The sequence below is a fragment of the Falco naumanni genome, chromosome 9 (assembly GCF_017639655.2).
Source record: "Falco naumanni isolate bFalNau1 chromosome 9, bFalNau1.pat, whole genome shotgun sequence".
Classification (NCBI taxonomy): domain Eukaryota; kingdom Metazoa; phylum Chordata; class Aves; order Falconiformes; family Falconidae; genus Falco; species Falco naumanni.
Genome location: NC_054062.1, coordinates 48,071,955 through 48,097,692, shown reverse-complemented (window position 1 = coordinate 48,097,692; position 25,738 = coordinate 48,071,955). Strand labels below are relative to the sequence as shown.

Sequence of the window (25,738 nt, the reverse complement as noted above, 5' to 3'; positions counted from 1 at the left end):
GATATAACTTAGAAGCCACCCAAAACAGGAATGTGCCAGCAGTCTCAGGAGTAAGGCTAAATAAAAAGTAATTGCCTGAGCTTGTGCCCATCTAATACATTTCCTGAAACAGGAATCTTATGAATCCCTTCAAGCTGACTCATCTGTGTAACATTCATCTCACATGAGTTACAATTTTGCATGCTGAAGTATAAAGCTGTTTTAATCAGCTAGAATGTAAGTCTAAGTGTTGTTGGTACTCACATTTTTCAAAGGAACCCCCAAAGAACTGCAGCTATACTATTTTCAAGCAACGCATTTTGCAAAATGTAAATTGGTCACAGAACAGTATAATATGACTAATACTAAAATAAAATAAAATAAAATTCAAGACTGCACTTGCCAAAGACAAGCCAAACCACAAATATTCAAAATCCAAGATAGGAGACCCCACTGCACGGTCTCCATTACTACTGCTGGCCCATTGGAACACCAGTTTGGATAGCTTAATGTGGTGGGTGGGTGACAGTAGAGCCTTGTGTTAATCAGCTGTACTCAGTTCATTGTTTCAAACCACATCAGTGTGTAACTACTTGCTTCTTCAGTTAACAAAGTCTTCCAAGAGGCTATATGCAAAAAGTGCTGATGCTAATGTAAACCATCACACACCGCACCTCAGCTCCAGTGTTCGTTAGTTTTCCATTCCTGGTTAATACTCCTGTACCTGCTTATAGCTGGAGCCTGAACTTCTGCCTCCACCTAAAATCCAGACCCACAGAGAGAAAATTATCTGGCCCACTTCTCTGTCAGACAACGTCTGGCTTCAGATCAGACTCTATTAACCAGTTATCCCTACCATCACTACAGTAGGAAGAAGAGACATACTTGTCATTTTGCAGTTAAAAAAGAATATTTTGAAAACTACTATCCTGAGTCCTACAGTATGCTAAAGTCTCGTCATGAAGAATGGCACATTTTGAAAAGGAATAGCATAGACACAATAATTTAAGGGTTAAATTGTATTACACCAAAGTCACCAAACAAACAAAAAACCAGAACATGCTTATAAGTTTTGCAACACGTTTAGTAGATTTCTGCGTTCTCAAAGGAGACTCCACCGGTAAAACAGGCCACTCCTTGTGTTAAAAGCCATGGTCATGTCTTCAGCCAAGACCTTGTAGCTTTGTTTCCCACAGAGGCCATTTTTGATGGCAGGACTGCCCAACCTTGCCCACAGGATGAAGATACAAAGGTCCATCCATATGTAGATGCAAGACTGATGAGAAATTCTAGAAGTTTCAGGTCAAATATTCAGGTGATGAGGCTCTGAGAAGTTTACCATGTCCTTCCAGTACTGACAATGATACAGATCTGTCTGTGGGCTGTATGAAATGGTTTCCCATATCTAAGCGACTAGAGAAACTCCAAGCTCATGCTTTCTCCTTTGCAACACCAAAACCCACCCAAATTTTGCATCCCTCTTCTTTCCTAGCTGTGCCTGCACATGCATTTTATCAAGAATGGTTTTTACCAAATGGTTGGGTGAGAGCAACAAAATCCTGCTGCATGTATGAATACAGCTTCATTCCTGGCTGCTTGATACCGTTTTGCCACCTATTATTTTTTTCTTGGAGATAGAAGTAGAGGAATACCTTCCTCTTGTTGATCAGGGTAAAAAACCTGCCTTCCCTCAAAGTCTCCTCCTTGACTTTATATATTTTGAGCTTTATAAATAAACCAAACATCACAGAAGTGATGGAGAGCTATTTCCTCAGGGCTTTTGGGTGATGCCCTTCTGATTTTGTGTACCCGAGTTCCTTACCTTTCCACAAATGAATACAGCAAGAATGTCAGAAAGTTTAAGTCTCTGCATACTTCTTGCTGCTTTCTGGCAACATCTAAGAATCTCTTGCTCTTTAACATACTACACTGTGTATATTCTATACTCATATTTCAGGTGCAGAAAATTAAATTCAGATACATTAGTAGTTTGATAAGGTTCACTCCTGGGACTTAGTATTAGTTCAAGGAGTTGAACTTTTTTTTTGTTTGAAAATTTCATTTTCTAAAAAATGAATTTTCCATTGTGTTTCACAGTGGCACTGTCCCTATCAGACTCCTCGTGGCTAGTTAGAAGGCCCTTTATAGGGAGCCATTGCACTAAACACTGTGTTAGGTGAGTGCTGGTACAAATGCTGTCAATCAGAGGGTGTACAGGTGTTGCAGTTCTAAGTACATAGTCTAATACCTGTCATTTTGCAGTTTCACAAGCAACTCTAATTTGCAGGAATGTTAGTCCTGATAGGCCTATAGTAAAATTCAGCAGTTAGTAATACTCATTATTGCTCTCTAACTTTTTTCCTCTTCCCATAATAGAACTTTTATACTGATAAGAATAGTGGAAAGTAACTATTTGACTGTCACAAATCAGAATGCATCACGTTTTAAGTAGCTTACAAGAAATGTATATTTTCTTCAGTTAGGACAGCATGGCTACTCACCATTACACACACATACAACACAAATGTTATGCACAGAACTGTTGAGATAAACTAGAAGCTAGAGGATACATGCAGTATTTGTTAACTGAAATAACAGATTAACAAAATATGCATCTAAAATTCTCACCCTGTCCAAGTTTATATCACAATCCCAAACTCAATTTTTTCTAACTAGTGTGAATGACATCTATGGCTTTCCTCATTTGACATGAAAATGGAGACACACTCTCAAAGACATAAGGAACTCATCCAAGGAAGAGCTGTTTCAGGTATAGACCTGGTGCTGGAAAGTGATCCCACATTAGAAGAGAGAGTCATACATCTCTGTGAAAGAAGTGCAACATTTTGTCACTTTAACCTTCAGCCTTAAATACCTTTATCATTGTAAATTAACCTTGCAGTCTTAGTCTTACTCAGACTTCATTATTTTCAGTAGATAATTAAGATGTTCTAGTTGCAGGCAGAAGTAAAATTAATAGCAAATATCTTCCTCTGTGTGTACTGAAGCATGACAATCTACTGAATGGTAAGAGCTGCATAGCCCAGCCGAACTGTCTTTTCCAGAAAGGAAGCTGCTTTTTCTTGGTAAATCTTTTCAGATTATGTCACGTCTTTAAATTTCCCTGAAATGTCCCTGATGTGGTCAATAATATCTTAATACCTGCATTTGGACTTAAACTGCCACAAACTATTGCATATCAATAATTTTAAAATAAAACAGAAAGAACAGAACAGAATCAAATCAAATAGAATAGAACAGTATATGGAAGGGGACCTACCATGATCCAAATGCCTGACCACTTCAGGGCTGACCAGAAGTTAAAGCATGCTGTTAAGGGCATTGCCCAAATGCCTCTTAAATACTGACAGGCTTGGGGCATCAACCACCGCTCTAGGAAGCTTGTTCCAGCGTTTGACCACTTTCTTGGTAAAGAAATGATTAAACTTCATAATTTATTGTAGAAAAAGGAGAAGAGTTTATTTCCTGGAGCAGCATTAACTTAACAGCATTTTAAATATTTTGCTTGACTACTGTTTGTTCTTGTTTTTAATTTCTCAAGTTTACATTTTTCAATCAGCGGCAATCAGAAATGGTAGCCAGCATGGGTGGAATCAGAAAAAGGCCCAAATCACACATACTCCACTTGAAAAGGATGTGGCAAATCTTTCTGCAGTGACTTCTCCAATCTTAAAGAAAATGTGTGAAAAAACTTAAAAACATACCCACAGCCTAAAAATCCTACATGTTTATCAGCAAGTTACTGCTACGCCTTTGAAGCTGTATTTTTCATTCTATCCCAGGTAACACTGATGATCTGGAAAGTATTCAGCCCTATGTTAAAATCGTGCTGGTATCAGAAAATTTCTTCACTGCAGCAGGTGAAAACCCTAGTAGCATGGGAAAATTCAGGCATTCAAGTAAAAAGTATTAATGCTTCAGAGAAAATACTCCTTTTGGGATATTTAATAAAATCCAGATTATGTTACCCTCTGCCATCCTTAATAGCACTGAGGAATACCTTAACTCTGAAAGTAGTCCTATGCATTTTTATACATACATATATATGTATATCACCAAATCAGGTAAATTTTAAGACATTTAGAAGAGTGCAATGCTAATAAATATTAGCTGGGTTGGTGTTTTGTAGTAGGGTTGTTATATAGAACTGATCACAGCATTTTGCAATTGTTTACAATTACATCTTCACAATTATACATGACTACAAACGACCATTCAATGTTTCTCTTTGTCAGATGAGAGTTTATTAGTATGAGCAAGAAGAATAGAAAGTTTAGATCAAGGGTTACTACAACAGCTGAAGTCTTGTTTGTAGTTATGCAGTAAGGCAAGAAAGTCAGTTTGGTAAGCAGTAAGTAGTCTTGTTTTATCAGGTTATTTTGAAGACTGCGTCATCATCATCAATCAGGATGATAGATTTTGAAAATCAGTTACAGACGAACAGAAACTTAATGAACAGCTCCCAGCTGTCAACAGCAGCAAGGCTTCAATTCTGTTCACAGGAAGGAACTTGATTTCTTACCTTGTAGGTCCTGGAATTGATGGGGATATGCTCTCATCCAGTTGCACAGCAGCAGGAAGAATATTAGGGATGTCCTGACCTCCAGATCTTTCTGTGCTGTTTTCCTGAGGGGCTCTTTTTAAACCATGCCCATTACCAGGAGGTTGGTCTAATTCTGAATCTTGTAGAGAGCTCTAGAATGAATGAAAAAATAACCCAATTTAAATAGCTACTGCTGTTTTTGAGACTACATAAGCTTCAGGAGTTTTGTTCTGCCCATTGACAGAAACCTCCTGTGGTAGATTTCACTACTTCAATGGAACTTACAGGTTCCAAAGCCAAGCCATTTTTTTTCTTAACTACAGAAAAACAGAAGGAAGTGGTTGAGCCAAAAATAAGTACTAGGAAAAGAAGGGGGAGAGAAGAATGCAACAATTGTTCTAAAGCAGCCAAGGCCTTTACTGACCCAAGGAGGGTATCATCTTCTCTTTTTCTAAGCCTGGCAAATGCTACCTTGCTAAGCAAATTTAAAATGAGAGAGTATGGAAAAAGGCTATAAACTTTGACATACATAATATTAGCAGTATCTTTGGAGTCAAGTTGAAGATAAAGCCAATGTCAGTCAAGACCCAGCACTTGAATCCCAGTCCAGATTCTTTCTCTCCCACTTCAACAAAGCTCAGAATGCCTCTGAACTGCAATGGAAGGCCTGATTCTTCACCATGTTGCTTTTCTATAATAACTACTACAGGAAATGCTGCAGTTTTTGTAGCGCTAGCTACAGAAATGCTATTACACAAATATGGTAATGCTTCATCACCTCTTCTTAAAGGTGATGGATCTTCATCCATGGAGATATGCCTTTACATGTCTGTAAACATGACTGTGTTGTTTTGTTTTGTTTTGTTTCTCTTGCAAACTATTGGTTTTGCTCCAGGGAAGAAGACAGTCCTGTGCAAGTGCCAGGACTGTCACTTGTTGTGTGTCTGCAAATCCCTGTGGTTCTACAATACTCCTATGGGGCTGCTTACAACAGGTAGTGGCATCTTCCTGGTGATTATTATTTTTTGCAGAAGTATCTTCAGAAGGCAAAAAAGAACTGGTAATGCTTTGAAGAGTAGCTGGGGATGTTCTTCAAGTACAACAAAAGAACTGGCGAGAAACAATTAAGTGTAAAGCAAAAATAACACCTGAATGAAGAAGCTCTGCTTCAAATCCTCTGGCACATCAAGCAATAGTGAAAGAGAAGGAAAACGGCTTCATCGGATCACCCTCAACATACAGGCACTGTTATTTTAATTATTGACTGTAACTGTAAAAAGCCTAAGGCACACTTAATGTAAAGACACATAAGTGTACAGACTGACAACAGGAGAACTGCTTCAGAATGATGTCATAGATGAAAAGCATAGTACACAATTCCAACTGATCTCTGGGGCTTTTTTACTTTCAGTTTTTAGGTTTATTTTGTTACAGAAGTAGTCAATAAATTGCAGAAAGCTATTGTTCACAAAATTACACTTCTGGACATGAACATGGTGTGCTTTCATACAACCAAAGGCTTCTTGTGTTCAGAGCCAGGAGTGAGGGACACCCGGTGGACACAACAAGCCCAAGTAATGAGCAATTGAAAAGGTCAGGGCATACTGAAAATAGAAAAAGACTTCCTTTAGACTTAAGGCAAATTTGATTAACTCTCATATCCTCTGCCTTCCCCTGGAGGAACCCCTTCACTACAGCTTTGTTTGCAGAAGTCTCCTTTATCACACCGCTTTCCGCTGGGATAGACCAAGGGTTCTTGGTTTCATGATTATTAAGCACTTACCCAGCATGTGCTGACATCTGGCATTTGGAATATTTATTTAGCTATAGATGTTGGCCCCAAAACCACAGTATACAGCAAAAAAATACTAGAACATCAAGATTTATACAAGGAAATTTGTTTCTTCCAGCCAGAAAAAAAAAAAAAAAAAAAAAAAAAAAAAAAAAAAAAAAGTAGATCTTAGCTAGCTGACAGGGCTCTGTTTTGCTTTTGATGCTCTGTTTTGGGCAGCTTTGCTTTTGTTTGCATGAGAAAGTTTGCATGGAGAGTTTATTTCAGTACGCAAATATGTGTGCAGAGAGAAAGAACTATGAAAAAATGTGTTATTACATTATGAAGAAAAAACCTCAATAAACAAAACCAGTGACTTCTGGGGACATACATGATCGTGCTGGAGCACGTCCATGACCCAGTTGCCACTCACAGACCACCACTATACCCACACCCCAGAGCCTACTCCACTTGCCAGTTAGCCTTTAGAAAACGAAGGAAGCCAAGGTGGGGGTATTTGTATCTTGGCAGAAAAGGAACTCCTCCAACTAGACGGGCCCAACCCCAAGAACAGTCAGTCTTCAGAGCATGCGCTGGCCTTGGCCCACCAGGGAAGAAAGACAAGAGCAAGGCAGCAGGTTGGTAAACTCACATCAAGCCCTGTGAGGCAGCCATGGTAGCACGCTCTTACTTGGTCAATGTATCATGTCCAACTGCAAGAGCTATAGTTGGATCAGTCTGGGAGGTGGGCCAAAAATGAATGCCTCACAGTAGCAGCCAAATTAAGAATAATTTTTAGGCCACTTGCAGACAAAAATGACCTCTTTTCCTTTCCCAGAAGGGCAGGGAGGGTAGGGAGAACCACACAAAGAATCCCAAGAAATTAGGCCAATTTACAAATTTGTCCAGATGCCTCCAGCAGTTGGCAAGAGCAGTGAGAACCAATTCTTATTATTCCTTCTTTCTACTACCACCATCTCAAATTTGCTCCAGCTGATTTGGGTGCTAGGCAGGAGGAATAATACCTCACAGCTCTCTTCAGAAGATGAAGAGCTGCATGTTTGGCCTCCTTCTTCTGAAGCCTCTGTCACCTTCCACAGCAGAAAGGAGCACAGCAAATAATTAAGTCATTAACTTACTGCACTTACATGCTGCACACTTAGTACCCACACATTGCTTCTAATTAATTTCTCTTTCACAAGGTCAAATGCTTAACTCAAAGAGCTCCTTTAGGTTACAATCCTCTGTTCTACTGACCTGCACTCATCCCACTTTTGGAGCCACAGCATAATAGGGATGCCACTTGTGCACAGGTCTCTAAAATAAAACTCCTTTCTGTGCAGAGAACCAGTATCCTTTGGATTGCCATCCACCAGAGCCATTAATCCCATGAGCCACATGATAACAAATACTTAATCAACAACATGGGCTCCATTACGGCATTAAAAAGAAACACTACTTATCAAACTGTTGTATAATAAACCCAAAGGCACATTGCCACCAAAGCTCAGAGCGCTAACAAATACAAGGAGACCTAGGTCAGTGGTTACATCTCCTAGGTACTTAGAAGGCACCAGTACAATCAGCTCAGGACAATTTGAAACTGTAACATGGAGTCAGGCTCATTTGTCATTGGCTCCCTGAGTCTGGCACTCCACAAAACACTTTGGGGCCAGAATAAATTTGGTTAAAATTTGCTGGATTTTACTTCTACTGTTCATCCTCATAATTCACAAGTTAACTATATCACAAAGACATTTAAGTGCCTGCTATACCTGAACACTTCATCTTATCAAAACTAGGATGTTTCCATATCAGATGCAGGGGAGCACCCATGTCCCAGTGATTTCATCAGCTGTTACACTAAGTCTTAATATCACACACTGGGAGGGGCAGATTGAGAAGGCAAGTAGAGTGATCACAACAAAACAGGGTAGTCATGTGCACTGTTTTGAAGACTACTTTTAACATTTTCCATAGGTTGTTTGGGGGGGGGGGGTGGGGTGCTGGTGGGATTTTTTGGTTGCTTGGTTGGTTTTGACTTTTTTTGGCTTTTAAATAGTTTTGTGCTTTCAGTGATCTAATATTTTTAGGTTTAAGAAGTTACAGTTCATCTCCCAGCCATCCCTTAGCAACTATCATTGGCCACAGAAAAATCTGACTCTCGTTCTTCCACTTCCAAACATGATCAAATTTAACCCACATTAAAACAAACTTTGCAATGTTGGAGCAGAGTCTGAATTGTTGACACTCTTCTTTCTTTACAGGCTGTCAGGAAAAGCAAAGTTGCCCGCTCACCTAGTAAGGCAAGAACACACATGGCCAGGAAAGTATATTTTCAAAAGACGCTCAAAGGAGGATTTTAACAATAATCTAAAATAAATCTTGATGTAGATATTTAAATGTAAAAGGAACTACTAATATTCCAAGATACAGGAAAGCTTGATGCATTGGTCTACATTTAAGGTATTAATCTAATCATCATAAAAGAATATGCTCTGTGAATCTGTGCCAGCCAGCAGAGAAACATAATTCAATTTCTCAATTTTTTTCAAATTTAAGCTAGTTATGCAAATCGAGTGTTGAACTAGCTTTGCAGAGCATGCTTTTATTTTTAATTAACATCTGTGAAAACAATTAGAAAGACTATGTTTTGTTCACAAGCATCATCAGAAAGCTGCTGCTAAATAAATTACTTTTGAGGTTTCAACACAGCCTCTAAAGTGATTTACTATAGAAGCCTGTAGCTAAGTTTGCTCTATATTCATTTCAAATGTAGTATACTCCTTTTTGAAAAGGATTCTGAGATTATAAAAAGTTATTTTATTGAAAGACTTAAAGAAACAATTATATTAAGAATCAGAATAAAGAGGTTCTCAGAAGTTTTTTTCTTCAAGCCCAGGTTTAATTAAAAAAAAGAAAAAACAAACAAACCAAGTTTGTCAGAGAGATTATAAAAACAACAGAAGGAAAACTAAACAGTTTACAGGGTTTTTTTTTTTTTCATTTAAGACAGCATACTATTTAAATGAATAAAATAAAACTGATTCTCCTGAAATATGCAATATAATTTGCATTAAACCTTTCCACAAGCACTGGACTCTGCAAGAGCACAAAGTAAATCTGCAGGATCACTTCATTTGCCTGATGACTTTGAACAGGAGCTTAAAAGTTTATAAAAAAAACCCCAAAACAAAACCAAACCAGGAGAACTCCATTAACACTGTAGCCAAAAGGATTATGTGTCCTGTGCTGCTGTACTCTGGCTACAGTTATCATACCAGAAAGAAATTCCTTTAATGCTACATGGGAGCCTGTTGACAGCTCGGCTCCCAAAACACTGTCTCTCCCTTCCTGGTTCAAAGCCATAGCAACAGCACTAGGCAGTGCCACAGACTTGTGTTACAGCAATTCAAGAAGCCTCGTGTTTCTCAACAAGCCACCAGACTCCTGATCACAAAGCACAAACTGGGTCTGGATTTAAAGCCTAGCATTCACACTCAAGCCCCTTCAAATAAGTGAATTTCATTTGATTCCCCTTTCTCCTTTCACTCAATAAAAGTTGCTGCTTCCTATTACATCTGCCCTCTGCAACATTCCTCCATTAAACACGCATCCTTTTATAGCAGTTGTTGGAACATGCCATAGCTCTGACTAGCTGAAAGTAAACTTTGAAAAGTTACACTAAATTTCCATTCCATTCCAGCTAACTCCCTCTGGTTACTGGGGGGGGGGGGGGGGGGGGGGGGAGGAGAAAGCTGGAATGATCCTTTACAAGTCTCAATCAGTAAACCAGAACTTACCTTTTATATTTCTCCATATCTTCCACTAAAAGTTCAGGGTTTTTTAATAGCCTTTTTTAAAGTCTGCCTGCTATAAGCGTTGACTGTTCACTCCCAGGTGCCTCCTCCTCTGCAGGCATGGGAGCAGGCAGTGGCGGTGCAGGTGAATGCTGGGACGCAGAGCAAAGGTCAGCCCTGTGGCACCTGGGCTCCAGTTTCAGATCAGCTGCCAAGCTGGCTGAACTGGGAGGACGGACACATGGTCCCCGTTAGGGGCAGTTGGCCACATGTGTCCTCAATCAAACACCTCACATGTGTATGGCTGAGCAGGCTAGCATCAAGCAGAAAAACATGCACATGGAGGCCTTTGGAAAGGTTTCTCTGTACTGCTTTGCAGCAATTGCTCATTTTGCTGCAGAACTGGTTGCAGAGAAAGGGACTGAAAAGTTGTTCATCCACAATCTCAATCGATAGGCTGTTCTTTGTTATTTTTGTTGTATTTCAGCATTAATTCTGTTCCTTGGAAACAGAATTGAGACACCAGAAAATGGCTTGCTGAGATTCTTAAAATTATCAAGTTTAAGAGTTCCTGAAACAGTTCCTGAATTTCCTACTAGAAATCAATACCAATGAAATATGAATAACACAGTCTGTGTCAGAGAAGTGGAAAAAAGAATAGTTTTAAAGGTTACATTTCCTAAAATCAGAATTGCACAGGACACATGGTTGGGAAATCATAGTTTTAAAATGGCTGTCGCAATTTTTAAAGACAGAGCAGGTTTTAGGAGCTACCTTTTAGTTCCTCTGGCTTTTTATTTTTGTTGTTCTGCAGGTACAGTAACTGAGTAGCAAATTAGATTTTCCAGTCTTTATATTCTTGGAGAACCACTGTTTTTCCCTTATTTGAAGAAACGGTACCAAAATAGATAAAAATTAGATAGAGTGGATATTGCTTTAACAACCAGAACTTTTCAATCAAAACAGCAAACACCGGTCAGCAAAACTGCTGATCATGGGACAGTAACAAATTGGTACCTGACTTATTGGGCCAAGCTTGAACTCTGCGTGACAGTTAAGATCTCAAGAACTATACTAAAATTTGGTTTTATTACATTGCAAAGGAGTTAAATTCTGATCTTAATAAACAACTTGTGCAGGAACCTGTATTATTCAGTGCCTGCCCTTTGTTGAGAGTGGCTGGAGTATGGGAGTTTAGAGAGGGGGATGACCATCAGGACCACTTTTTTTTTCCCCCAAACATCACGACTGCTTAATTAATTGGATGTAATTATGACATGATCAGATGCAAAAAGCAGACTCTTTCCTTAAGGGAGATTCCATACAGAATTTTGCAATTACAGTAATTGTTTTCTTTAATCAGTAATTGTGTAAAATGCTATTTGTTCTGGCTTGATTTGTCTCTCACAGGAGTAAAACTTTAAGCTCATGTTTTTTCTGATTAAAATCCTAAAAGGGACAGGAATGCAAAAATTTGCATTTGGTGAAAGTTTCATTTAATCTGCTTCTTACAAATACAAGAATCAAAGTGTGATGTGGTAACAACAGCATTTGAAAAATTCTGGCAACAATATTTATGGTAAGTACCTACAACATTTTCTTAGAGGAAAAAAAGGTGGCTTTCCCTCCTGAGAAATACCTGTGCTGTGAACATAAAAATAAACAGTGGCAAGTGGTGGTGGGGTGTGTGTGTCTGTGTATTTTTATGTATAGTCAGTATATTTATATACAGTCACCACCTTATCCTTGGTTTAGCATTCTTCACAAAACACACAACTTCTAGCTACAGCAAGAGCAGTTCAAACCTTCAGGCTTCATTGTTTGTGTTTATGACCCTTCCAATCCACTGAGGGCACTAAGCTGTTTATCTTCAGAGCCTCATAATGTCAACATAAGTATCTTTTCAACAACTTGCTTCTATGTTTAAACCTTAAGTTTGAACCTACGTAGCATGAGTTTGCACAGGGCTAAGTGAAGCATAGCTATGTAACTGGCTTCATGGTTCTTTTTAACCTAGTCTTTCCATCCGCTTATGTGATTTATGTTCAGGAGACAAGAATAACCTGTGAATTTTCTTTTGCAACTCCACTAGTCTTGCTGCAGCTTCTTATTTTACTTTGTCCCTTTCCTGACAGTTGGATGAAGGCCTGATGAGTACCTACATTATTTTCTTAAGGATGGCAGGCGTATGCGATACAGCAGGAGAGAGAGAATAAAATTGATGATCCTGGGGAAAAAAAATCTTCACCACATAACTTGCAATCTTCAGTCAATATAATTTTAGCTAGAGCAGCTTTCTGACTAGTGATTCTCAGCAGCTTAACAATGAAACACTTGAGAAAATACTGTTAGATTCATATGAAGTACTATTGGGAAAATCCACTCCAAGTTGAGTTCTAAACTCTGTTGTGCTCCCCAGTCAATAGAGTTTGCTTACCGAGCAATTTCTAACTGCCCCTGTCTGTGGAAAATGTAGGTCCAACATTTTCATACTATTTCTAAATAGAGAAATGTAGTAAATAATTATAGAAGCTCTTTATAAATACAAGATGTTTTTCCTTTTCATCTGTACTCATAAGTGTGCATTTCCCATTATAAATACTAGTAGCTTTACAGATGCGATGGCAATTTTAACCATTAATTCAGAAGAGAAGGAATAGTCTTCCAACCTCCTTTTCATTATGCTTTCACATTAAGAACCCTGCCACAACTTTGAATTTTATTCTTCTTTCATCCCCCCTTCCTTCGTTCACAGGGAAGAACAAGTATACTAATTATTCATTGCAGTGAGAAGTGTCCCAGAATTTGCTGCATTTGCATAAATGGACATATAATTCTCTGAAAACAATGTTCTTTTTGTGTAAATTCAAACCAGTACTTGGTATTACTCACCATAGAATACTGGACCAGTAGTAATTATCATTGGAAGTAAGTATTAATGAATATTGTGACTGGAGGTGGGCTAGAACTACATAAGCAGTAATGGGCACACTGGCCTGTAGCCATTGGCCATCGACTGTGGAGCATTCTGCTGCCCTGTGCATTCCTGATCTGCAATGGATGAAATAGAAGGAAAAATGAAAGAAAATAATTTTGAGATAGAAGTGGTGCATCATGATGGACACAACAAACTCTAAGAAAAGCTCATGTAGGGTAACAACATACCTCATTAAAATGCCATAGGCAAAATTATTATGCAGAAAACTGGGAATGTATTTCTATTCCCAATTGAATATAAACAACAGAATATATACAAATGTTATTGCACTGTTCAAAAAGTATGTAAACACACAGTATGAACACCAAAGCTCAGAGGAATTTGCCCCATTATCATCTGTGGGAATGAAGAGTGAAGGCTGGGAAGCTGCTCATGTGCCCAGTACATTCTCTGCTGATCCCTATAATACTGGGATCTGGCAGAAAAGCCGTACCAATTAACTAGTTCCGTCATTTTGCATAGACGTAAGGAAGTTGAAATATGGGAAAAGTAATAATGCAGAATATTAACTGCAGAATATGCAGCAGATTTGTTCATAAGGACTAAATGGAGAAATCCTAGCAGGAGTACTGACGCTTGATGCTTCAGGAAATACTCTTCAAAAGTTGTGGCCTCTTTGGAAAGTATGCATGTGTTGAATATCTTACACATTTCACAGCAGAAAACAAGAACAAAAAAGATAACTACACGTTAAGATATTTGTTTAAAAAGAAACAGACAATAACAAATGTGGCATAACCAGCTTTGGCTATTTACTTATTCAGAAAATATAGAAGAAAGGATAAAGCAAAATATATAGAAATAACTTATGTCTAACTGACTTTGAAATTCTCTTTTCAACTGTGGGATAAAATATGCACTGCTAGAATTTCAATTCAGCAGCAGTTTTCACCTTCAAAGAGCTTTACAATTACTTGGTAACTGACTTTTTAGTCACAAGAAAGGCTGTGAAAGACTACAGATCTCCAAGTGGCAAGAGTTAAAAACCTCAGTTAAGATTACTACATATTAGAAAATCCAGCCTATTTGAGCTTTAGAGAATTTTGTACTCATGTTTCCAATGACAGAGAGCTCTTTTTTTTTTTTTAACATCCTCCACCCTCCCCTTCGGCAGATGCCCCTCTAGTAAATGGAAGGCCATGATAAAAACCAGCCATGAAAGGCAATAATAATCCTCTAATGCATAGTTATTTTGGGAGCTGGTCCTTGAGTTAACTGCACAAACCCCTGGAAGAGTGTGGGCACGGCTGGGGTGCAGAGCTAGTATGCTGGGCTGATGCTCCCTCACACAGACCACATTTTTCGAGAACAGATTTGTTGGTTCTAGTCAGCTTGGTTTCATTTGTAAGTGTGGCTTCATTAGCTGGCATCTGTGCCCAGACTATCAAGAGGTCTAAGGCTGAGTAAGTGCACAGACACATCTGTCTATGAAACTATGAGCTTTTTCTTTTTCTTATGGCTATGTAGATGATTTTTGAACATTTGGCTGTCCAGAAAAGCCAAGGAAAAGCCTGATGACAGACCTTGCCATTCCTCTGTGCATCTGGGTGAATAAAGGTGTGTCTAATGGGCACCACAATGGCTGAGACTGACACTTCCATGAACTGCAGTGCTTCTCATAGCTTCCCATTAAAGAATACCTCATTTACTACCCCTGTATTTTGCCTGCTAAAGGTTGGATCTCAAGGGTCAAACTGGGTCAAAATGTCTGTTCTTCTAGATTGTTTCTTTTTCAATTTAAACACATTTCTCTTCATGTGGAGTTTTGCTTTTCAAGGAAAATTCATGTTAAAAATAGCTTGTATTTAATTCAGCATAAGCCAACAAGCTGTGCCACTGACAGAGGCCCTTGTTTGGAAGCAAGTTTTGCTATCTGAAAAGGGCCGGTTACAAATCTAAAATCTTTCAGCAGTTTGGACTTTGTGTACTGTTACAGTGAAACACAACATGGTTAGTATATGTAAAATAACTTTGTTAAATATACTGCTGGCCCCAGCCTTATTTTATCCAAGTGTTATCTTTGCTCATTTTGACTAAATTTAGATTATATTTTCCTCAGAGGCTGATCTTTACAAGACAGATTGGGTATTTACTTTTTCTCTAAGTGTCTACTACATCCTTCATAGTAGCACATCTATTCCACAGACCTTCCCTCTTCGTAAATGAGTTCTAAACTTAGCACAGGCTCTCCCATCTTTAATGCAAACCATGTGTATGGCTTCCAAATGACTCATCTGAGAGCTAGCGCTGTGCAATGGTGTTCTCTGATAAATACAAAAACAACTCATGTCAATTGGTACTGAATATAACAACACCACCCACAGAGCTATTTTAATTGTGTTAGAGTTTGAAGGAAAGGCAGCATGCAAAGGGGGTCAAATACAGACTGTTTCTCTAAAGCATAGATTGCTACCAAAGAAAAAAGTTAAAAGCCGACAGATTTTTATTTTTTTTTTTACAACTTGCTGAAAACTTACATGTAGCTGCCTTGCAAATTTGCAGTCAGTGTCAAAAAACTCCAAGGCCAGAAGCAGATACATAAAAAGAGGAACGGCCAACCCTGATGCTAACATTTTGAAATGCAAACCATGCAAACCCATTTCATCATCCGCTACCTGCTGTGTTCCTTGGCTTGGTGGTATAAGGATGACTATCTGCCTTGGAAACTTCTGACTAAAAATGAATGTATTTAAACATTTCAGTGGCTGTAAGAATGTTCACTATTCATTAAGCAATACTTTTTCAATAGCTGTTCAGCAGCTTAAGTGGCTTTTAAGATTTTATTACTACTTCTTGTTATTTCTCTGTTAATAGTGACTTTTAATGCAATTTGGATTTCTAGCATTTATTTTGTTTTGCTTTGGGGTTTTTTTGTGGGTTTTTGGGTGGTGGTAGTGGTGGTATTTTGATTTAGTTGGTTTTTTAAAGTCTGAAAAAGAGAACAGAGCTTACTTCCCTTATTAGAAAATAAGAACTTTTTATTAGATTTCTTAATTTCAGTAACTTTTAAGTAAAGTCTTCTCAGCCTCAGGAGGCCTCCTGAATAAATATATTTGACTTTCAAAAACTTCCTAAGTGAAAGCTTAGTTAGAGAAGAAATTCTCATTACTTACTTAGTAATGGGAACTAACATATTCCCCTCTTCCCAACCTCTGAAAAAAGTTGGGACCAAACCTTGCGCTAACTTGGCCTGAACAATTAAGAATTATGGAAGATTTTTCTTCTAAAAAATTCTTTATGAAAAAATCTAACTTGTAATAGTGATTCCCTTGAGAGGGTCCACTTTGCATTGCACAAGGTACAGCACATCTGCTGAGACCTGAAGTGGAAGCAAAATGAACCCTAATGCATTTTGTCATCTACCATAATATATGGCAGGAGAGACAATGAAACATGTCCTGGTATTTTAACTGTTGAAATCCATGAATTGCAATTTTTATTCAAGTTTATATCAACACAGTAACTTATAATGTAATTGTACACCACTACCCATAGCCATACGGGATCCCTTCATTTCAAGACTAAAAATAAATCACCAAACAACATGCATTGACAATGCACCCTTCTGAAATGGCTGTAAACTCCTGGATCAGCACACATTGCAAGGTCATTTCTCAACAAAAAGCTATTGTGTGTCAGGGCTCTGAGGGCACCATAGGCATTGCCTGGCTCCCAGGGCCTCTCCCAACCCTGCCCATGGCCCAGGATGCTATTTCAGTTCTCCCAGGGACATCATCCCTAGCGATGCCATAGGGTGTTGGTCTCCTGCTCAAACACAGTCCTGCCCTGCCTGGCTATCTGCCCCCCACAGACTGCCATCCCAGCCCCATCTTGGCCTGTCCTCCTCCTCAGGGACATGCCTGATGCCCTGGGGCTGCCCCAGGCTGCTCCCTAGCCATCCCCTGCCTGCCCTGCTGCCAGGCTGGGGAGGTGGGATTAGGCAGCCCTATTCTCCCTGTGGGGATCAAGAGTGGCTCCTATCCCCCTGGGAGCAACCACCTGCATAGTGCCCCGATGCTATGTAGTAGCATCATTGCCAAACAAACAGAAAGTTGCCTTCAATTATGATAAACGAGCCTTAAATATGAGTGTAACTGGGAGCAGAAGATACATGTGGGATAAGCAACTGGTGAAACTGATTTCTGTAAAATTTGCTGTAGGCTAGTAGGGAAAGAAGATGCAATCACACTGTCACACTCACCTGATTTTCCACACTACTGTTCTCATTGCCCATTTTGATGTTGATGTCCAGTATCAAACAGCAATTAAAGAAAGATCACTGGAAGAAAAAAAAAGTTCTAAGTCTTCTGTAAAAAAAAAACCAACAAAACCCCCTGGAAATTTTTGAGGAATGTCATCTCAGTCACCATATCAGCTGCCCCTCCTGACATTCAGTCCTACAAAGATTTAGAGTCATAAATCAGGCAAAGAACTCCTAATGCTTTTATTTCATAGTGTCTCTCTGCTGTCTTCCCCACACTGGCTCCACTTATGCTGAAACACACTCCTTGAAATAGCTTTATTACTGTTTCTGGATTATCCCATGTCATTTGAGCAGAAAGGCATTTTCCTTGCCAAAGTTACTTTGGATGGACAGCCCATATGAAAATGTTATTGTTTTAACTGTATTCAAACTACTTTTATTTCTTGGAGATCCTGGGCTGAGCTGCATGCCCACATTGTCAGAACCACAATGTTAAACCTGACTGTTACTGTAACAGAAACAGTTTCCTATAGATGCGCTCAGCTTTAAGAAAGAGTGAATGAATTTTTTTATCCTTATCACTGGAATTTTAATCTGCTTTTCTAAGGCACTATTCTGCTTACAATGTTATGATCTAACCACATTTTCTTTACACCTAACATGATCTGCCAACCTTAATTACTACTGGTTTTATACTAGTTCAACCCTAATTATTTAATTTCAAAAAAATCCTCTAAGCATTAGAACTGTAAACACCAGCTCTAGAATTATTATCTCCCCAGGCATCATTAATTTCTGTATTTTTTTGAAAAGGATACTTAATAGTAAGAGTACATAATAAGAGATTCACTTATAGACATTTACTTTGTGTTCTAGATATTTTGGGACTCAGGCATTTAAATTCACTGTATTTATTTTATTACTGGATAGGTGAAAATTATACACACTCTTCAATTATTTTTTCCAAAGAATGTGGGATCTGTCTGCAGTATTTGTCAAGAAAAACTTCATTAAAGTCAGGCTGTAAAAGAAATATTGCACTTTGATAGCCAAAGAAACCATAAAAGCTTTTAAGGAATGTTATTACTTATTACTACAGTACACTTTTTTTAAACTTGAAAGATTATTTTTCTTCACAGGAGGCTTTGAGAGAGAAAGAAATTCAACACTGTGCTTTTAAGCAATGCTGTTTGACTTGAGTGTCTTCAAGGGATAGATTGGTGCTTGAACTCACTCCTGTTGAAATCACTGGGGCAAGGATTGCACTTTTAGTGATTAATTAGCAGCACTAGGTTTTATCTGTTGAGATTACTGCCAAATCCTCTGCTGTTTTAAAAAAGTACTGAACTAAATTGAAGACTGTATGTAATATTTTCAAAATCACTATTCCCCAAGTACAAAGTACTCCACCACGAAGTAGTGCACACACAAATCTTTTCAGATCCAGCTCAGTGAAACGTTCCAAAACAACAGATGAAGATTATAATATTTTAAGTGTATTGATATAAAAGACTATTATCACACTGTTAGATCAGCTAACTAAGGTTTCAATGCACAGGAGAGAAATAATAATTTTGCCATAGCAGTATGCTTCCCTCAACAGCCAGCACATTTCCCTGGGAGTGTATATACTGGCATTTCTGTGCCACTGACCTAATGAGCTTTTCTCTTCCCAGCTCTTTTTCTGTTTCCACAGACATCATGTGAAAACACCAGGAAATTTAAAGCTCTCTAAACTGTCCCCTGACAAGCACTTGCAGTAATAACAAGCTGGGGAATAAATGAAACTCTCCAAGTCCTGATGGAGCTGCTTGGTTTATTGAGGTGGGGTCTTGTACATCAGTTGTGCACAATGTAAATTTTGCTTATTAAGTTCTTAAATAGATCAGCCAGTGTATGACGATGCTGCTCTATTTTAGAGTAAATTCACTCCAGTGCATAATATACTCTCTATGCTTATGCACCAACTCAGCAATACTGACTGTTAAGAAGAGCTACTGCTAATAGTGGCCAAATTTGTAATATTAAGTTGAAAGAAAAAAGTATCTTATTTCCTTATTAAAAATTAGTTTCTTATTAAAATGTATAGGAATCAAAGTAGAAAATTAAAAAAGCACAGCAAAAGTGCTAGCTATCACAAATCTCCACTAATATATCATATTATGTTGTCTACTTACTCTTTCCTTTCCCTAGAGTATGAAATTTCATAAGTCACACAATTCTTTCATTACCATCTGCTTAATAATGAAGATAAATGTTATAAATAGGGAATAAAGTCGTTATAGAGTCCCCAATAATGAGACAAGGGATAATAATCATGCATGAATTACATTGCAGAGTAGCTAAGATAATTTTTCAGATTACAGTGTTATTGTAATCCTTTTTACATACATTATTTCTAAAACATTTTCTCAATGCACAAGCATTACTTAGGTTGCAAACTACAAGCATTTAATCATACGTATAGAATTTCAAATAAACATTAAAAACATGCTAAAAATCCATTCATTAAATAAAAATAGGTTAACCAAAAGATAATATTTATAATCTTTCTAGACTATCTTTTATAATTTGCATGTCATTATTAAAATTATTTTAACACTACATATTTTAAAAATCACTCACTAGTACCAAATTGGTCTGTTCAGTTTATAGAGACATTTGCACACGTACAGTAAAACAACAGCTTTCCTGAAAGCGAGCAAACAAATGTTTAACTTCACACTTACATTCCAGGATTAATCTGGCAGCTTTGGGTTCACTGACACTTTTAGAGCATGTCTTCAAACCATTCCTTCCATCTTCACTTCACAAGTTTTCCCCTTATTCTCCTCCTACTTCTCCTCAGACTGACATGAAATGTAGGCTTTTCTTTCAGGGACCCACCTTCATAACCTGCTGAACAACCAACCTGCCTCCACCCCAGGCAAAAAAGAAAACAAGTTATACTTCCTCCACCCAGGCCTCCCACTGCTCCTGCAAGATCATTACGGCTCTGCATGTCATAAACTGAGTTCTAATGTTTTTCACAACAGCAATCCCAGAGAACATGGATTTTGGTTAAAACACATTTTATTTCTACTGTTTCTTGCTTTATGGTATAAACAATGCTTCTGGCACTATAGAAATTATGCAGTTAAACAGTATCAACAATACACTGAAGTTATGTATGTGTTTTCAGGCAAAATTAGCATTGAGGGGAATACCTATTCAGCATTTTGTTTTCAAGTTTATGTATTTAAGTTTGTCTTTAATTTTCTCATATTACTTCTGAAAGCTCTCAAAATACCTGCTAACAAATGTTGATGTTCCTGGTCAGGTTATGCTGAAATAATTTCCCATTTAATCATCCTGAAGGGTGGAGACATGACAAAAACCCTTTGAAATGTGATGTTGCAAGAAGTACTGGTTTATGGGCAAGCTAATTGTTATTATTCTTATTGTCCGTTCCAGCGGTGCTTCCACAAAAGGGTGTTCAGAAAGAGGATTGATAACAAAAGACAGTGTGTTTATCATTAGTGGCAACCCCAAGTGATTAACAAGTTTCTGTAAACACCAGTGGTGCTTGTTGGTGGCACATGGCAAAGGAATTGTCAATTGTCAGTTCACTGCACCTTGAATTGCTGCGAGGCAGCATTAGTGACTCTAGCATGGAAAATTCCTATCCGACATGAATAAGAGGCAGGATTTCATAGGTAGCTATACGTTGTCTGCTGGCTTTCCTGTGGTTGTTCTCTGCTCCACAGAGTCTTGATCTACAAACATCAGGCTTGAAAACATTAGGCATGTGAAGAGCTGGAGTGAACAGTTGCAAGGTCAGGGACTGCATGAGTAGCCCTGCCTTTTTATTCTTTCTTTTTTTATGAAGTTAGTGATCCAGAAATCAGAAATCCAAGCCTCCAGCATTTTTATACCACCTTAAGCCACTGTTACTGATCAAAGAAGAATTCCACAGCTCAGAAATAAATTACCTGTATTCTCTGAGCTTTTTCAGGTTATAAAGTAAAGTACAGGAGTAGATTTGGCAGTGTGAGTAATACAGTATGTGAAATAGATCTGTTTTATTTCAGATAAGAATTCAAGATGGAAAAGATCTATAGTGAAGCTCAAAAACTAAAAGATGTGAAAATAGTTGTCATATCCCCTTTTCCGTGGTCTCCCCAGCCTACTTCAGAATATAGAAAAACTAAAGTTCATCAAATCAAAGTTTTTTGTTTTCTAAGGAAAAGCACACTAAGAGGGCCATTGTAAAATTCATTGCCTATAGACAAATTATGCAATGTTTTTGTTTAGGCTCTCTGCCATGAATTTAAGAACAGGGATCCTGTGGGAGCTCAGGAAAACACAAGCCTGGTAATATATCCTCACTTCTGCTAGCCACATTATTTGCTCATAAACAAAAACTGAACTTGTATTTGGTGCTGTTCCATTTCTGAAGCCAAGGCCTGAAAATGCCACAAAGAAAATGAAGAAGCTGCCCTGCAAAACAATTGTCCGGCACAAACTTTGGTGAAAACAACCTTCTGGTAGTTGACTGAGTTCTGATTGTATATTTTTTATTAATATGTGCAAAGGAGAATCTCTTTGTTTGGCTAACTTGTGTAGGGTTTGCAAAGCCATGCAGACAACTTTACTACTCCCAGAACCATGAGTCATGTGAAATGAGGGCAGCGACATACATGCTAACAGATAGCAGCCACACTCTCTGATCTCTGGACCTAGAACAACTCTGTCTGACAACACTGACATTATATCTTTGGGTCAGTTTTCTGACCTGACACACTCTACATCTGAATTTGGATACGCTCAGGTCCTATCCCAACTATCCCAATCAGCACCTACCCACTGCAAGCTGTTCCCACCTATGCAGATGCTGCTCTTCTGCTCTGTTTCAGGATGAAGTAAAAGCAGTTTGCATAAACCACTAACTGTGAGAGCATTCCTCAGCTACAGATAGGAGAAATAGTACTTACATCAGGCTGCTTTACTGTTATATTCACTGGAATTCCCTTGCGGCTTCTCAACCACGCTTCATGCTCATCCAGGGAGAAACTGTCTTGATCAAAAGAGGATCTAATCCAGGAGGACTGGAAGACTCAAACTAGGGGGAAAACACAGCTCAGACTTGGTAAGCTATGTACCAGGTTAATGAGTTAGGCTTTTCAGCAAGATCCAAATAATTTGTCACGAGTGATCAAAGTTAATCCTAGTAGTGTTTGGTATACTTACCAACCACGCACTACTCTGACATGGTAGTTTCTTATATATTGAACACATGGTACCTTAGGTATTTATATAAGAAAATTTAGTTTGAGCTCATTTTACTTTATGGTATAAATACTGCCAAAAAAAGACAAAATACTTTTATGTTCCTTATTTTCACATGATTGATACTACACAAAGCGTTGCAAAGCTCTGCTGAAGCACTGAGCATACCATTATGCACCAGCTACTCCCAATAAGTAAGAGAAGAAAGGGGGGGGGGGGTGTTCAGAGAATTGCTCTTCTCTGATCTTGATATAACTAATGCAAAATCATTCTTAGTTTCTGCATATTAGGACAATATCATAGAGATCTGCAAGAACAACTGACCTATGATAGTCCTTCAGCCCTTGTTTTCTAACAAATACTGAAAGAGCAAATATTAAGATCTGGGAGGGAAAATATAATCCTATAATGAGAGTTAGTAAACATGTAACAATTCAGAAGTGCAAAACTTGATGGGAAAGGTGTTGCTTAGCAACATCAGCAGCTGGATCTGCTGTAAAATCGTGATGTTACTTGGCAACAGAAAGCTGAGCTGGCCTTTTGTGAGAGTTGTGAAATAGTATTTAGCTGCCCTTCCCCCATGATAACCAGACATTCCCTATCGCAATCCTGAAGATAGGGTAGGACTGAGGATTTAAAAGACAGCCAGTGAGACAGCTCTGTGGTGCATGCAGCCCAGCCCTGACTGATTCACTCCACTTAAGTATGAAGGAAAAGACAGACAGGGACTCCAAGTACCACCAAGTGCCACTAAGAGACAAAGGAACTTTTAAAAAAAACAGATTAAGAAAATTAAAAATTAGCTAAAAATTGGAAGAATAATTTTTAATCAGTATAACAACCTGGCCTGGTAAAATTTGATCTCTGGCATGCTTCCATTGCTTCCAATCACAGCAGTGCAGCACTTCATGGCACTTTTGCACCTCAGATGCCAGTGCACCATGGAAGTCTAACTGGCACCAGAGGTGGTCAGGCTGCAAAATCACAGAGTTGAGGAAGGAAGTGAAAAAGAATTACTTTGCTACAGTGTGAAACCTGGAAAAAAACTTTGTGATCCAAAAGTATATTGACTTCTGATGAGGTTCAACCTCTTCATATAGCCAAGATATTTGGAAAAAAATTTATTTGTGTGCACAGTAATGAAATACTTTGATATGGTGGTGAAGTTATAGAAAGATGTGACCACCTTACTATGCATAGTACCCTTAGAAATTATTTTAGAAAGCAGTGAGAGACATCAAGTGCCTGCAAGACTTTACCTCGTTTTAGTCTCTGTACAGATAGTCCCTCCACCCTCCTTCAGATCTTTTAGTCTAAACATTCACAGCACAAAAGGTGTAGAAGACTATGCATATTTCTTTGGAGATTACTTGATTTGCCCAAGCTGAAAAGAAAAACCCCGCCAAGTGGCAGAACTAGGATGTCAGCACTGGCTTCCTCAGCACCCTCCAGCTGTCAAACTATGCTGGAATTTGAGTCAGTGTCATTCAAACCTCCATCAGGAGCTACCCTTCCTAAACCAACATAGACGTGCTAATTGGTTTTATTTTACATTCTTTCTAGGAATATTTTCCCCATTAAAAAAATAAGTCTGTCATTCCAGCTTAACAGAACTTTCATAGTACTATAGAGTTTCACACAATAATAAAAAATCATTCTGGAAATCTTAGGTGGGATTCTGTTGCCTAAAAGAGGTATCTAGCATCACACCGGACACGTAGGGTATTCAGCTTCTCCTTTAACTGCCCCTCTGGAAGGCATGGGTCTCAGGTAAATTTTGTGTTTTATCTACCATTTTCACAAGGACGTTCCCACCACTGTGGGGTGTCTAAAATGGTGCTTGCTGCCTACATCTGTGGATCTGAATAAGCTTTCTCTTGTGCATTGAGCATCAAATGTCTCAAGCACATATATATTCCCTTTTGTTTTCACTGATTGCAGGTGTCAATGCAGAGGACCTAGTCTTTAAAAGTGACGCCAAAAGTATTTCATAAAATAGATATAATCAAAAAAAGTAGCATCCAAGTATTGGAACACTTCTCTTTCCAAACCACATTTGTACTAGCAGTTTTGTACCAGATTCCATATGCAGCAGTTAAGGCTGTTGATCCTGACAAAACTCACAGCTCTGTGCAATGGCACTGACTATCCACATGCAGTATCTGGCTATGGAGAGCTGGATAAAGGCTTCATATTTAAGTTCCTAACACCACAAACAGCTAACGGGGCTTGGGAGCTACAGGGAAAGCTGGCTGACATAGCTCACCTGGTTGGTCTGCGCCTATCATTGTGCAGGACTGCAAATTATTTACTTATAATTACTGCCTGCCTTTTATATACAGCTGATTATGAAAATTATCTCCCCCATACTTGTATTATAAGATATATATGACTGTATATTCATGTCCATAGCCAACTTGGCAGATGGCACATGTGTTTTCACACTCTAAATGCACACAGTCATCCACTCAAAGTGAAGGATCCCCGTTCCTAAAACTCAAAGCTGAGACAGGAAGAACACTACTCTGACTTGGGGCAGTTTTGGAAGCAGTGGTGGGAGGTCCGAGGCAAAGGGTGGTTTTCCAGAACCTGCACCTGCTAGTGCTCTGCTACCCGATTGGGTCTGCCTGCCATGGTGTTCAGTCACAGCACTGGGGATGGTGGGACATGACTCAAAGGGACAAAAATCCATGTTATAGTTGAGGCAAAATATAAGCAGGGGGAGGACCAGTCAGTTTAACACATCTTTAGAGGCATTAAATAAATAAAGTATGGGAAGAATACCTTACAAGGTTGTCACAGCACTATCAAAGCTAGCCAGCTGCAACAAGGTTTTTACCATCCCAGACCAGGTTAACTTCAATAAGTAGTTCCCACATCTTGCCCCAGCACAGCCACCAACCCCCCACAAGGTTTCTAAGGTTCCTCTACTGCCTGTGCTGTTCCTTAATCCTCTTCAGGCCAGTCCACCTTGCTTCTTGCCTCTGCTGCATCCAGATTCTCTCTTCATCCAGGGCTCTATCTTCCAGCCAGCCTCTCCTCATCCATGCCCCCTTCTTCTCCCAGGGCCTCTCCTACATCCAGGGAATACTCTCCCCTCCCTCTCTTTCTCCTGATTCTCTCTTCATCTGCTACTTCTCTTCCGTACTCGTTA

At 38.8% G+C, this 25,738-nt stretch overlaps 1 protein-coding gene across 3 annotated transcripts in view; it reads right to left on the bottom strand.

The window, feature by feature from the left end:
• TACC2 (transforming acidic coiled-coil containing protein 2) overlaps positions 1 to 17,385 on the bottom strand; it is a 129,291-nt gene extending 111,906 nt beyond the window's left edge. For all 3 annotated transcript variants that reach the window (XM_040605653.1, XM_040605650.1, XM_040605652.1), the window contains exons 1-2: positions 17,314 to 17,385; positions 4,523 to 4,695 (exon numbers count right to left, since the gene is read on the bottom strand). In XM_040605653.1, coding sequence (XP_040461587.1) covers positions 4,523 to 4,695; positions 17,314 to 17,346 — 206 coding nt within the window. In that variant the 5' untranslated portion in view covers positions 17,347 to 17,385. The remainder of the gene's footprint in view (positions 1 to 4,522; positions 4,696 to 17,313) is intronic.
• Positions 17,386 to 25,738: the final 8,353 nt, after the last annotated feature.